This window comes from Neofelis nebulosa, chromosome 1, assembly GCF_028018385.1.
Source record: "Neofelis nebulosa isolate mNeoNeb1 chromosome 1, mNeoNeb1.pri, whole genome shotgun sequence".
In the NCBI taxonomy this organism is placed as follows: Eukaryota; Metazoa; Chordata; class Mammalia; order Carnivora; family Felidae; genus Neofelis; species Neofelis nebulosa.
In genome coordinates this window covers 34600573-34614210 of record NC_080782.1, presented here as the reverse complement: position 1 = coordinate 34614210, position 13638 = coordinate 34600573, and the positions used below count along the sequence as shown (strand labels likewise).

The 13638-nt window shown below is 43.1% G+C and overlaps 1 protein-coding gene across 6 annotated transcripts in view; it reads right to left on the bottom strand.

Moving 5' to 3' along the window:
- The window catches only part of GHR (growth hormone receptor), a 278998-nt gene extending 266477 nt beyond the window's left edge, over positions 1-12521 (bottom strand). Inside the window, exons 1-2 of one of the 6 annotated variants that reach the window (XM_058718719.1) lie at positions 11235-11481; positions 10094-10232 (exon numbers count right to left, since the gene is read on the bottom strand). In XM_058718719.1, coding sequence (XP_058574702.1) covers positions 10094-10232 — 139 coding nt within the window. In that variant the 5' untranslated portion in view covers positions 11235-11481. Of the gene's footprint in view, positions 1-10093; positions 10233-11234; positions 11482-12015; positions 12234-12326 lie in introns of those variants that run through there. The other 5 variants (XM_058718748.1, XM_058718777.1, XM_058718740.1 and 2 more) reach the window with 5 other exon arrangements.
- Positions 12522-13638: the final 1117 nt, after the last annotated feature.

Here is a 13638-nt window from a genome sequence, read left to right as displayed (position 1 = left end):
CCTTCCTTATTTCACTTTTCTAAATAAACTTTTACCTGAATCTTTATCTCATCGTCTGCTTCTGGAAGAAATCCAAACCAAGACATTATTCCTAACTGTATTTGCTGATAAAGTAAAGTGGCTACTACATGTATCAGTTCAAGGTAATTTACAGGGAGGTATTCTAGCTGTCCTGGATTATTTTTGGTCCCTGGAAGGCGCTCCTCACTCCATACCATGAGGAAAATCACCAAATTATAAACATGCTAGGAACTGGCACATGAAAGCTATACATTTTTGGATGTGTGAAAGAGATTTAAATATCTGGAAGAATGCTAACAAAAACTTCTCTTAACTACGAAAAGGCATTCATTTATTTATTCAACAAAAACTTCCTGAGGATTTTCTATAGGATATAAAGTGAACAAGACAAAAAAAGTTCCTACTATTAAGGAGTTTACATTTTTGTCAGTGGAAATGGACAAACAACAGGAAATCTAATAAACAAGATAGTATCAATAGTGATAGTAATGTCAACACTAAACAAGGGCATATGATAGAATGACCTAGCTGGGGGAAGGTTACTCTATTAGATTGGGGTCAACGAGGTCCTGTCCTTTCTGAAAAGGTGACATTTGAGCTGGGGCCTGAATGACAAGAGAAAACCATTGTGAAGATAGATACACACACACACACACACACACACACACACACACACACACACACTGATTTTACTTTGTTGAAATGACCCCTTAACATATCACAAAATCAGGCCTGAAGAGTATAATGTCCCCTCCAAGTATATCTCTCTATCCCCATAAAATATAGACGGTGTGGTTACTAAAAAATAGGAGACTTACTTGTTAGACATGCATGTTAAAGTATTTACATGTACAAATGAAAAAACACAAGATGTCTGGGGATTGCTTTAAAATAGTCAGGACCACGGTGGAAAGATGAAACAAGATGAGCAAAATACTGATGACTCTGGAAGCTGAGGAATGGGTACCTGAGGCTCAAAATACTATTCTCTTTATTTTGTACGTACTTAAAATTTCCCATAATCACAAGTTTTTAAAACTAAAGCATATATTTGGGAAAGATGGAGAATTCCAAAGGTTATAGGAATCCCACTTCCCCAAATTTTCATCAGCAAATTAGGAGTTCAAGCCAATAGAATCATAAAGGTGTAAGGAAAACTTTTGACTTTGAAATGAGCAAGGAGATTACTGGCTATCCTTTCAATGGAATGCTGAGGCCCCCAGGGATTAGCTGATCCTATGGAGATCAGAGCCTTTGTCTTTGACTATGCTGTTTTTCAGCTCTGAGGAGACAGAAGTTAACCTGTAGAAATCAGTCATAAAAATAATTTTTGTCCATACAGTGCAAGTCGGCTGTGTCCAGCGGAATGTAATTGATTACCGTCCTGTGGATAGATTGCATTTTGCAAACTCTCTTCAACATTCCTTTATATACATTTGTGGTTCTTTGAGTTCTCCTCTAAAATGGCTACACAATTATCTTTTTAAATTACTTCATTAATTGGTATCTGTATCATTTTCCATCTGTTCACTTTATATCTGTATCATTTTACCCTTTTAGAGAATTATCTTTTAACAAAGAAAAACAATTTTAAAGTGTTCCAATAATGGGAAAGTGTGTACCTATGTGTCAAAGTCTGCATATTTCCTCAAAGTCAAGGACTGAAACACTCAGGCTTTTGTGTGCATTCCTCCAGGCTCTTGTATCTTTCAGTGGACCACCATAGGCTGTTCTTTACCCAGAAAGGCCTTTTACCACAATACTACCACCCCAACTGGCCAACTTTCAATTGTCCCTGAACTTACAGGGGACCTTGCCTGAGGAGGGTCTCCCAACACTGGTAGAGATCTCTCTGACAAACATATACATCCAGGAATAACTTTTAATATTGATTTTTAAAACCCAAATTTTATAAGCCACCAATAATCATCTGGATATAGGTTTTGTTTCTGTTGTACAGTAATAGTCTAGGCACACTGACAGTGCAGTCATGAGCAACTAACCTCTGGCCAGTAGTACTCTTCCGAAGGAGAGACGTTTCAATAGTTTAAACAAAAGAAACACTTCAAGAGCTCATTAAAGCCCTAAATTTGGTGGAATGGGGAAAGGCGGAGGAAGCAAAAAAAAAAAAAAAAAAAAGCAGATACCAAGTGATCTTTATGGGTGAAGGTAGGAAGTCTCCTCTCTCCAAGTCTCTCAAAAGAGTGCTGCAGGGAATCTTCTCTTTCTGCAGTGTCCAATATGAGTCGGGCATTGTTTTGACTCCTATAAACTACAACAGCTTCATAAAGTAAGAATCACTATCCCCACTTTGCAGATAAAGCCGAGAGAGTTTAATGAACTTGCTGCGAGTTGCAAAGGTAGTAAATGGCAAAGCTGGATTCAGATCTCATCAGACAAGCCAGATTTATGGGATTCCAAAGCCTACTCCACGACCTTTCCAGAATTCCAACCTACCTTCAGGCTTTCACAGTGGTTGGCCCCTCAGAGGGCATCTGCCAGCCCTTTTTCTTTACAGTGAAAAGAACTGCTGGTCAGGTGTCATTTGCCTCAGTTCACAACCCCCCCCACTCAGGTGGTTAACACAGCTTAACTATCACCCTCACATATGAGTGACAGAGGTAAACAACACCCTATTCCATGGGTAAAGTCCACGTTTATGGGTGGGAATGCGGTATAGCAGAAAAAACCCTTGAAAGAATGCTAGAAGAACTGGGTTATAAACCTGTCACTATCACAGTGGAGTTTTAATCCTAGAGAAGTCTTGTCACTTCTCAGGGACTCCCACTTCCTCACCTATAAATAAAGTGAGGATGTTGCACTCAGTTTTCAACAGTGGTCTACTGGCATTTGAGGACATATAATTCTTCCCGGGGTATAAGGCTACCCCGGGGATTACAGAAATTTAGTGTCCTGACTCTGGGCACTAAAAAAAGCCTATTACTCTTTTTTAAGTTTTTATTTAAATTTCAGTTAACATACAGTGTAATATTAGTTTCAGATGTACAATGTAGTGTTTCACCACTTCCATAAAACACCCCGTGCACAAGTGCCCTCTTTAATCCCCATCACCTATTTAGCCCATTCCCCCTGCCCGCCTCCCCTCTGGTGACCATCAGTTTGTTCATAGTTAAGAGTCGGTTTCTTGGTTTGTCTTGCTCTCTTTTTTTCTCTCTCTCTCTATATCATAGTTTAAGTACTAATTCAGAAGCCACTTTGCCCATAAGTGCTTGCCCCAAATACTTCAGGCCAAACAGATCTCCTTTCTCTCAAAATAAATATAGCATTTATACCCTGTAACACAATTTTTCATTAAATTGTATAATTGTCTACTGTTCCTTAATCACACAACAGACATTATTAGTGTTGCCTTCCTAGCTTGAATGATAGGCCCCAGAGTCAAGGGTCATGTCTTATACTACTTTTATATTCCCCAGAGTGTCTAGCACATTCCTGGGAACACAGTAATGGCTCAATAAATATATGTCCTGTCTTTGATTTTTCAGTGATCCCAAAAATACCACTAGCTTGGCCAAACTTACATCCTGCAGGCTAATAAAAAAATTTATTTATTCAGCATCTTTTTCCCAAGTAGTTTTCAAAGTATTTTTCAGATGACATTCCTAATTCTCACATACCCTACATGTACTATAAGGAATAAATAAAAGCAATGAAGTTTCAGGACAAAAGCAAAGAGAATTAAAATTTCATGCTCTTTGATGAGAGGCATTCTGAGAGCTGGCAAACTGTATATGTCTCCCAAGTCCTATTGATTCGCACAGAAAAACTCCAACACATCTCCATCTTGCTTCAAATATTAAAAACTTCTCAACATTGCCAAGGCCCTGAACAGGATCCGCCTGGGAAAGCTGGTCATCAAGTATGGGTGTTATTAACCTAAACAGAATAATACCAAATTTGCATTATGAGCTTAGATTCTAGTCATCACCTGACCTGTTCAATATCCCTTTGCCCCCAGCTCTCCACATCCTTCTTATCAACACTTCAATTTCTCTGGTTTACTACAAACTAAGGTCATCAAAAAATATTTATTAAACAACTGTTCTATGACAAGCAGAGCATGGTTTTGCCAATGTCTCTAAAGGAAATAAGATGCTATGCTGACTGCGAATATGAAAGAAATCATTCGCCTTTATTCCTGCTCCTCTTTCTTCAATCTTTCTGACATGCTAGGTATCAACGTGCTATGTTTTCTTCATTCCTCATCATCTTGTACAGGGACTCTGGTGTCCTCCTCTACCCCTAGGGGAAGAAGCCATGCAGAGGCTCTGTCCTCAGTATTCTTTCCATAATTCATCATTCACATATGTTGTGCCAGACTGTTTTTCACTCTGCTTTGCCAAATTGGGGTTTTCCGGGATAACAATAACATAGCTTGAAGGTGTCTAAAGAAGCCACAGAGACGGTGAATTAGAATCATATGCCATCATCCTGACCAAGGACAAAGGCTGCTTAACCAATGGCAATCAGAATTGGAAGTCTGACTAAAGTTTGTCACCTGCCATCACCAAACTTGATGTGAGCTGTTTACTGCATCACTTAGCATCTTTTGTTTCAATAAGCATCCCGGGGGAGAGCTACGGATGTCTATCTTGTACTAGTTACACTCTACTTTTTTCTGACATGGCAACTCAAAGCAAAAAAAGATAGGTATGATATTTGTTATGATAAAGTACACTTTTTAAGCAAGAAAAAAATGAATTTTTCTTTTGACCATTGACTTTATGATATATCTAATATATTCTAAAGGAACAGAGAGGGATACCTCTTCAAAGTTTTTAAAAAATATATTTTCAATGTTTTATTTTATAAACAACTGAAGAAACAATCAAGGAGGAGTCACTATAGCAAATGTCTAGCAGAGCAGGCTGTCCACCACAGGTAATTACAGAAAAGAACCTATTCAACTTGCAAAATCTTTTGATGTTCTAATACTGAATAAGGGCTTTATCGGGGTATTCTCTATCATCTGCCTCAAATCCCCATGAAATGAGCATCTTCACCAGGAAACACTTTTCACTCAGAAGCCCAACCAGCTGGAGATAGATTTGTTTATGTTTACACAAATTCACAATCTAGGAAGTGTAATTCATTGGGATTATAACGATATTATTCTAAAGAAAACTGACTGAAGTCTTGTCAATACCAAAAGAAGCAAGGCCTAATCAAAGCAGTAAACACATCTGGAAGTTTTAAGGACTCTGTAGAAGAAATTATCTATGATTTTGAAATGGAGTATTTGAAGGTGGGTTTAGATGCTAATTAAAAAGACACAGCCCAACAATTTCTGACAAAATCACAGACTTCTTATAAATCATTATTAAGTAAAATTGGTACCTGACCTAAGGCTTCATTGCCTATATTAAAAGGCAGTGAGAGGCACCGAAGAAAGATGTTGAAACTAAACCATGACTGTTTCTGTCACCCTTCTTTTTCTTTCTTTTTAAAAAAATATATTGGTGACATTTTACTTTTTTAAGAGAGAGCATGAGTGGGTGAGGGGTAGGAAGGGAGAGGGAAATGCAGAGGGAGAGGGAGGGAGGGAGAGAAGGAGAGAGAGGGACAGAGAGGGACAGAGAGGGAGAGAGAGAGAGAGAGAGAGAGAGAGAGAGAGAGAATATCTTAGCAGGCTCCATGCTCAGCACAGAACCCCACTCAGGGCTTGATCCCATAACTGTGAGATCAGGACTCGAGTCGAAATCAAGAGTTGGACACTTAACCCACTGAGCCACCCAGGCACCCCATCATCCTTCTTTTGAGATTCTGGTACTCCTCATGGAACTGTCAACCACAAACAAACAACAAAAGAACACAGTTTCAGAAAGATTTTCTGCATCAGACCTTGGTGAGCTGCTATGGTTCCAGAAAGCATAGTGTGATTATATTTTTATCTGTTTCCCTTAATTGATTAAAAATATTAATGGTGAAGGAATAAAATAAGCAAACGCTATTTCTCGATGCTTATATCGAAAATTATTGGGGCACCTGGGTGGCTCAGTCAGTTGAGCATCTGACTCTTGATTTCAGCTCAGGTCATGATCCCAGGGTCATGGGATCAAGCCCATGTTGGGCTCCACATTAAGCATGGAGCCTCCTTAGGATTCTCTCTCACCCTCCCTCTCCCCATGTCCCCTACTTGTGCTCTCTCTCTCTGAAAATAAAAAAAAATTTAATGAAAATTGTATCTTAAATAAGTGATATGAATTATAGCTCAACTATCCAAAGCATTCCACGTTAATTACACTAACACTCTTTCCACAGCTGCTGTGTTTACAAGCATTCAGCAAAGGACGGAAAAATATAAAAATGAATAAAATTTATTTCCTGTTTCGAGGAACCCTTACTAGCAAGGAAGACAGATAATGAAAAAGTAGACCACGAAACTGAAAGCGAATGAAATAGCTGTTCTTAAAGAGTTTCAAGCAAAGTCCCAAAGGAGCTGAGAGAAAAGAGAAATTCAGTAATCAAATGAATTCAAATCATAGCCCTGTAAAGAATCCTAAGAAGGCATCTTGTTTATTCCTCATTTTTGTTGCTGTTGTCTGTTATGAATGTGTAAGAAATATGAAACCCAGGAAAGTTCAATAGTTTGCAAAAATCACATTGCCCATTTGAGGCACAGCTTGAAGGCACACAAGTTCCCTGACATCGAGTTTACTATTGTTTCATATTATGCCATCCTAAGCTGAGGGTTTCTTATACCAAAGTAGAACTTTGGGTTGGAAACTGCATGTCTAAGAACTTGTTGGGGATGTACTGCAATCTTTTGTTTGTTTGTTCATTTTTGCAGGAGGTTGGGGCTAAATAGGAAGTGGAGAGTTGTGAAATAAATTTTTGAGCTTTAAAAAAAATATGTACTTTACCATTGGTTATTTCCTCCCTTTATAGGAGAACAAAATAAAGCAAAGAAGAAAATGTAATATAGATGGAGATCATAATTCAAGGGGCTTAGTGAGCAATCTCACTGCAAACACACACACACACACACACACACACACACACACACGAGGGGGAACAGCATGAACAATTTTATTAAAGAGAACAAGACTGCATTGGCCCCTTGTTCTGACAAAAGGTCAATGCACAAAGTAGGAGCTTCTGATAGGCCCAGATGTCAGCCTATATCACAGGTTGGTTTTCTCTCTTTGCCAAGAAAAATGGTTATTTTGTTCACACTCAGACTTGCTGAGAAAAACATTGTCATCATCATCAACCATAAACATTTCTTGCAAGAGGACAGAAGATTCTCAGCTGAGGCAGATTCTCAGCTGGTAGCAGGGGAAACATAACTTCCTTGGGAAGCCCCAGACAGATACATAAAAGGGAAATCAATCATGTCAGGCAGGTGTCTAATGTGCAGTGCAATGCCATAAATGCTACAGAGGTTGTGTGGAAATACCTCAGCCCAGGATGGTAAGCATCGTAATTTTCACAGAGGAGAAGAGTGAGTCTCAGAGGAGCTAATCCGCACATTGGTGGTAAAGCTCAAATTCAAACTAGGGTCCAATGGGCCTCAAAGTACTTGCCTTTGAACCACACCCTCTCCCCCTGTATATACCAGCTTTGCTTCCTTCCCCCAAGAAGGTTAGAACTTGGTAAGTGAAGACCATCAGAGCCTTTGTCTGACTTGGATCCAGACACACAGCAGGAGGGAGGAACCTTCCTTAGAACTGATGCAGTGATATACCTGCTTTGGACTTCTCTGCCACATCGCAAGCCATTTACCTCCAGGGGAAGAAGAGGTTGTTGACTCAGTCATATCCTGTATGTACATCTTAAATCCCAGTTGCCGAAGGAAGCATTTCTGTCAGTTGTACTTTTACCTCATTTAGGGCCAGATGGCATACAGTCTGACTTGGACAGAATGAGCCATCAGTAAATGCCTGATTACTAGTACTGACTCATGCTTGTGGAAGCAGACACAATAAGGTCCAGGAAAATAATACCTCGTAGTCCCTACCTGTCCATGATATGCAACTTCAATTTGCTTGTCTCCAGAACATTCTACGTCTGTTTTTTTTTTTTTTTTTTGGTTTTTTTTTTGGCTTGGTGTTCCTTGACAGGGAGAAATTAAGCAGCCATTTTCATTGCATGTAGAATTCTATACACCTGCACAGGAAGACACTTTCCATAGATTTATAGGAAGTTCAGGCATGAAAAGAAAATTTTTTTTATTATTGAAGTACAGTTTAAAGATATTTTGAAACAATTATAATGTTTCAACTACGGATGACTAATAATCTGAAAAGACTAAATTGTTATCTTGTTTACAGGTTTGAAATTAGTGAACAGTGTAATGAGATGGCTAAAATAGTACATGAAGATTAACCTGCCTTAATGGATACAGAAAGTCTAGAACTAAGGATTTCATATCTGTGTTTGAGATGACAACCATGATGAGGGGCAGCATAAATGCGGACTCTAGGGCATATTGGTCAGGGCAGGGAAGGGTGGGACCCCACTGTGGGTGAGAATAGCTGCAAGAATAAGCAAGAAAAAAAAAGGTATTCAGGAAGAAGGGGCATAATGTTTGTTTTCAAATACAGCACTTAAAAGGAAGAAAGATTAGATTCATTGTGTGTTGCTCCAGCAACTGAACAGTAGGTCAATAGGTAGCAGAAAATGTTGATTTAATGCAAAGCAGAACTTTCTAAAAATGAATCTCTCCTAGAATGGACAGGCCAGTGGACAGAAGCAAGATTCCCCCCTCTGATTATTTTCAAGAAGAGGTGGGCTGGCCCACTTATAGAAAGGGCTACTGAAGTGGAAGTTCATCCATATGATAGGTACCTCTGAAGTTGGCTCATACTCATCAACCATTTTATTGGGCACATCATTGATATTATATTGTCCAAGGTCCAAAAAAAAATGACTTGCCAACAAGACATCCTACATTGTTTTGTTTACACAATAAACAGAGGGCTAACTCCAAAGCCTTACCAAACTTCAACTCATTTTTTTACGTTTATTTACTTTTGAGAGAGAGAGAGAGCGTGCGTCCGCATGAGCGGGGCCAGGGAAGATAGAGAGGGAGACAGAGGATCCAAAGTGGGCTCTGTACTGACAGCAGAGAACCTGAGGTGGGCTCAAACCCACTCTGGGAAATCATGACCTGAGCAGAGAGCTGAAGTCAAACACTTAACCGGCTGAGGCATCCAAGCACCCCAAACTTCAATTCTTATCTCTTCAATATTCCGAAAGTGATTAGATGATTTGAAATCTCATATTACTTAAATAACTACCATAGAGATTATAGAGTTTTCTCTTTTTTTTAAAAAAAAAGGGACAATTTTTATGGACATATGTAAACACACTAAGTTATTTTCATTATTGACATGTTTTTAACTGTTCTCTAAAACTAAACCAAGTCTCCATAATTGTGCAATTTACTAGCAGAATGACCAGAGAAGCTTAATCTTCAGGATAGCAGATTTAATCAATATAACCCATGCCTGTTTTTCTAAGTTAAGCAATTTGCTGTGCCACATTCTCACTGTATCACTCAGATTTATCTTTACATTAACAATGCTTACCAGCAGATAGCCAAAAAAGACTTGCCAAGTTGGACCAACTTCAAGGTTTGTTTCCATGCTGGGGTGTTTCATGCACTTGGCAGAAGCAGGCTGCAACTGGGGCTCCATTTATTACATTCTGCTATAAACATTATGTCCTGACCTAACAAGACACTGCACATGACAATCCCATAGGTTACCAAGCACCGTAAACATCTGTTAACACAAGCACCAGAGATAGCATGGAGAAGATGTCTAGCATCCATTCTAAGTGGTTTATGATGTGGAGTCTGCTGTTTACACACAAATAATCAAAAACACAACCCCAAGTTCTGCCTAGAACAAATACTTGCAAGACAAAGTTATGCTCGGTTTGAAAAAAAAAATACACTGGAGTCATCACTTTGTCACTGCATTTACAGACTTTTATTTCATACCTTTACCTATTAAGTGTTGGCTTTCCATGACATTCAGTAGACCTAAACTATAATTTCACTGTGATATATTTACTCCAAATGAAAAGCTGAATGTTGACTTACCAACTTTCCTTAGACTTATGTGAATCAAAAGTTTACAAGTGTGGAAGGAGATAAGGGATGGGTGGTGCTTAAACTCAAACGATGTTTTCCAAGGGTCTCTGGGTGAAAACACATCCTTCCAGCTCCATCTAAAGTCCATCTGAAGAGAAACCAGAGACCCCCTTTAAATCTAACCTGGGAACACCAACTTTAAATCTAACCTGGGAACACCAAGCTTTGCTTTTCTCAAAAGGAAACAAATCCCCAATCACAGAAAAGATGGAACCAACAGTCCTGTCTACTAAATTATTTTATTTTGTTGCTATCCAGCGTCTTAATTTCTGGAAAATGTTTCCTACTAGTTACCTCCAAGGTCTATATACCTTGGCACTCCAGAGAAAAGGATTTGCAGGGTGACCCAGGTGGAAACTAGCCTAGAACACCAATCGCTTAGGGCACAGCTGCCACAACATGTCTGAGGAGAGACGGGTGCCTTCCCAGGCACACATGCCAGGGATTCTAAAGGTAAACATCACGGAGACCATGTAGTCTCTGGACTGTGCACAGCAGCACCCCGGGAATCTCAGATCCACAGCTCCAAGTTGGGTCTGGGCCTCCAGGATTCTGTGCCTACACATACACACGTCTTCGAACCCTCGTCCTCCTCTGCAAGTCTCCTGAGAGCTTCAGGAACCTTCACCTCTAGCCCTCAGCTCCTCAAAGGCAACGGGTTTAGTTAGTGTTTTAAAGTCCGTGGTATTTAAATCCTACGCAGGGTTGCGACTTCCCAACCCTCTGGCCTCCCGTTACCTTTCCCTGTCCCTTCCAAGGTCTCCTGGCTGCACAAACGGGCGGGCGGCACCTCTCTGGCCTCCTCCTCCCACCCTGCACACCCTACTGGCTCAGGCGCCGACACGCCTCCCCAGGCGCACACACACGCGCGCGCACACACAGTGCTCACGTACACCCATTCAGCACACGAACCCGGAGCCAAGTTACCAACTCCCGCAGCCCGGCCCGAGAAGGCGTCCCCCACTCCGGTTATATATAAAGCACTCGCCCCAAATTAGACTCCCCCACGCGCCCGGGAGTGGTGACCCTGCCTGGCACCCTGCACGCGTGGCCAGCACCCTCTCCCCTGACACGCCGCTACCCCACTCACTCGCAGCTCTCAAGATCCGGGCAGTTCTGTCAAAACTTTGAGCCTGGTTGATTTCATAACCACTAGTGTGTCCGGGGCTGGGGGTGCTCGGCTCGCCACGGCTTCCACCCACTCCAGCTCATGGGTACTGGTGGCAGTGACTCTACTGACCCCAGCTCCGCGGGTGCCAAAGCGTGGCTGCAGCCTGCACAAAGGCGCAGAGGGCGGTGCGCTTTGGGGAGGAGCGCACGGTGTCGACGAGCACAGCCCGACGACCTCCCCTCTCCTCCGGTCGCGCCGCCAGAGACCTCTCTCCCCGCTCAGCAGCGGCAGCCTCAGCAGTTCCTGCCCCAGCACCGCTGATGATGTCAAATAGAAACACTCGCAAAACTTTTACGACTTCAACAAAACTGGCTTCGGAGGCAGCCCCTCCAGACACCGCAAACATCGGTCACAGCAGGCGCCAGCGTGGGATGGTTCGCCTGTGGCCCCCAACTCCCTGACGCCCCCCACCAACGTGCACACACACACGCGCGCGCGCGCGCGCGCGCGCACACACACACACACACACACACACACACAGCGTGGATCGGGTTACGACAACCCACCAGCAGAAAACAACTTCGCGAGGAGGAGGGGAGCACAGCCAACCCCCAAGTCACCCGGAAAAAAATTACTCGTGTAAATACATAATCCAGACCCCCACTTTCATAAACAACTGGTGCCCCAGGGTCCACTCCCAGGTTCCCTGGCACAAAAGGGGGGAAAGAAGAGCCCGACTCCCTCAGCCCCCCTCCAGTACCTCCGAGCCTCGCCTCCGGATAGAGGGCGCGGGTTCGCTTCCGCGCTGGGGCCGAGGGCGCGGGGGCCTCCGGCCTGCGTGGCCCCAGCCCGGGGTCCCCGCCGCCGCTTCGGCTCAGCAGCAGCCGCCGCCGCCGCCGCTCCAGCAGCCGCCGCTGCCGCCGCCGCCGCTCCCTAGACCGCCTCCTCTTCCCATGGCTGCGCCCTGCTTGGCAGCTCGCGGGCTGTCAGGCTTGGGGAGGAGGAGGGGGCGGGGTGAAACGGGAAGGGAGGACGGGAGGGGATGGGTGGGAAACGGCGGCCGCCGCTCACCAGGGGTCACTCCTGGCCGGGCCTGCCGCCCCCGCGACCCGGGCTGCCGCCGCGAGGTGAAGCGGGAGTTCGGGGCGACCGGTTCGAGACCCGCTGCGGAGGCGCGGAGCGCCGTCCGGGCCAAGCATTCCGAGCAGCTGGGATGAAGCGTTCCCCGGCGAGGAGTTGGAGTTGGTGCGTGTCACTCTCTTCTGGGCTGCGCGGCTCCTCCTAGAGGAAAATATTGGTAGTTGCAGGACACTTCCTTCCTCTCCGCCCACCCCTGTTCCCAAAAAGAAGGCAGGACCTAAAAGAGCATGAAGTGCAGTCAACAAATTGAAAAGAACACTTACAGAAAAGTTAGCTATCTGCAGGAATGGGAAAAGGACGAGCAGGATAGCTCGGAAAGCGTGATGAGCCAACCAAACATTGCCTCTCTCCACCTGCAACCAATTTCCAAACTCTTGCTTCCTGGGTAAAAAGATAGTTAAAAGTAGACAGGATCTTATTTTAGAGGTTAGAAAACAGAGACAGAGAGATGAAGTAATTTGCCAAAAACACAAGGCTTGTTAGGAGAGACGTCTGTCCCGAAGCCAGTGCACGGGGCTACAGGGTGTCCGGACACAGGCCTCAGCCGGAGGACTGTCCTTGTGTATGACTAAGGGAACGCAGTTTAACTGCCCCGCGCAGAACACAGCTCATCTGTCAAATACGAGCCTGTCCACCACTTTTCACCGTAGGAAAACAAAGTGACAGGAGAAGTTGTCAAAGTGCTTCAGAAAGTTAATATCGTTGTGCATGAGCATGTCGTTTTGTAAAGCATCAAACTCCCAGTCACCACATGCTTTTCTCAGCAGAAAGTACAAAAGTCCAGTTCTAGGTTGTCTGAGATCTGAAGGACCAGCCAGTCATGCTACCTTTTTACTGTTTACTTTACTACTGACAGCCAGTTATAATGTCGTTTATCTAACAGCTTCTAAACAGCTTGGGCTTACAAAATGACTTTTTTTTTTTTTCTTTTACAGGGCTCCAAACACAAAGCCGAGTTTATAACCAGAGAGAAATGTTGAAACAACAATCTAAAGAAACCAAGCTTCTTAGCACTGGAATAAAAGATTCCTGGGGTGTGGAGAGCAGCACATGGTGAGTGGTACATGGCAAGTAGTACAGAGAAGGCAAAAGGAAGGAAGGAACTCAGGACCCAAGAATGCATCACATAAGATACTCCCATTTTTAAAGGAATCAAAGAAATGGAAAATTCTGTTCCTTAAGAGTCCTTTTTGAGTCTCAGCTATGGCTCAACAACCCAAATGTTCCAGGCAAAGAAGGACAG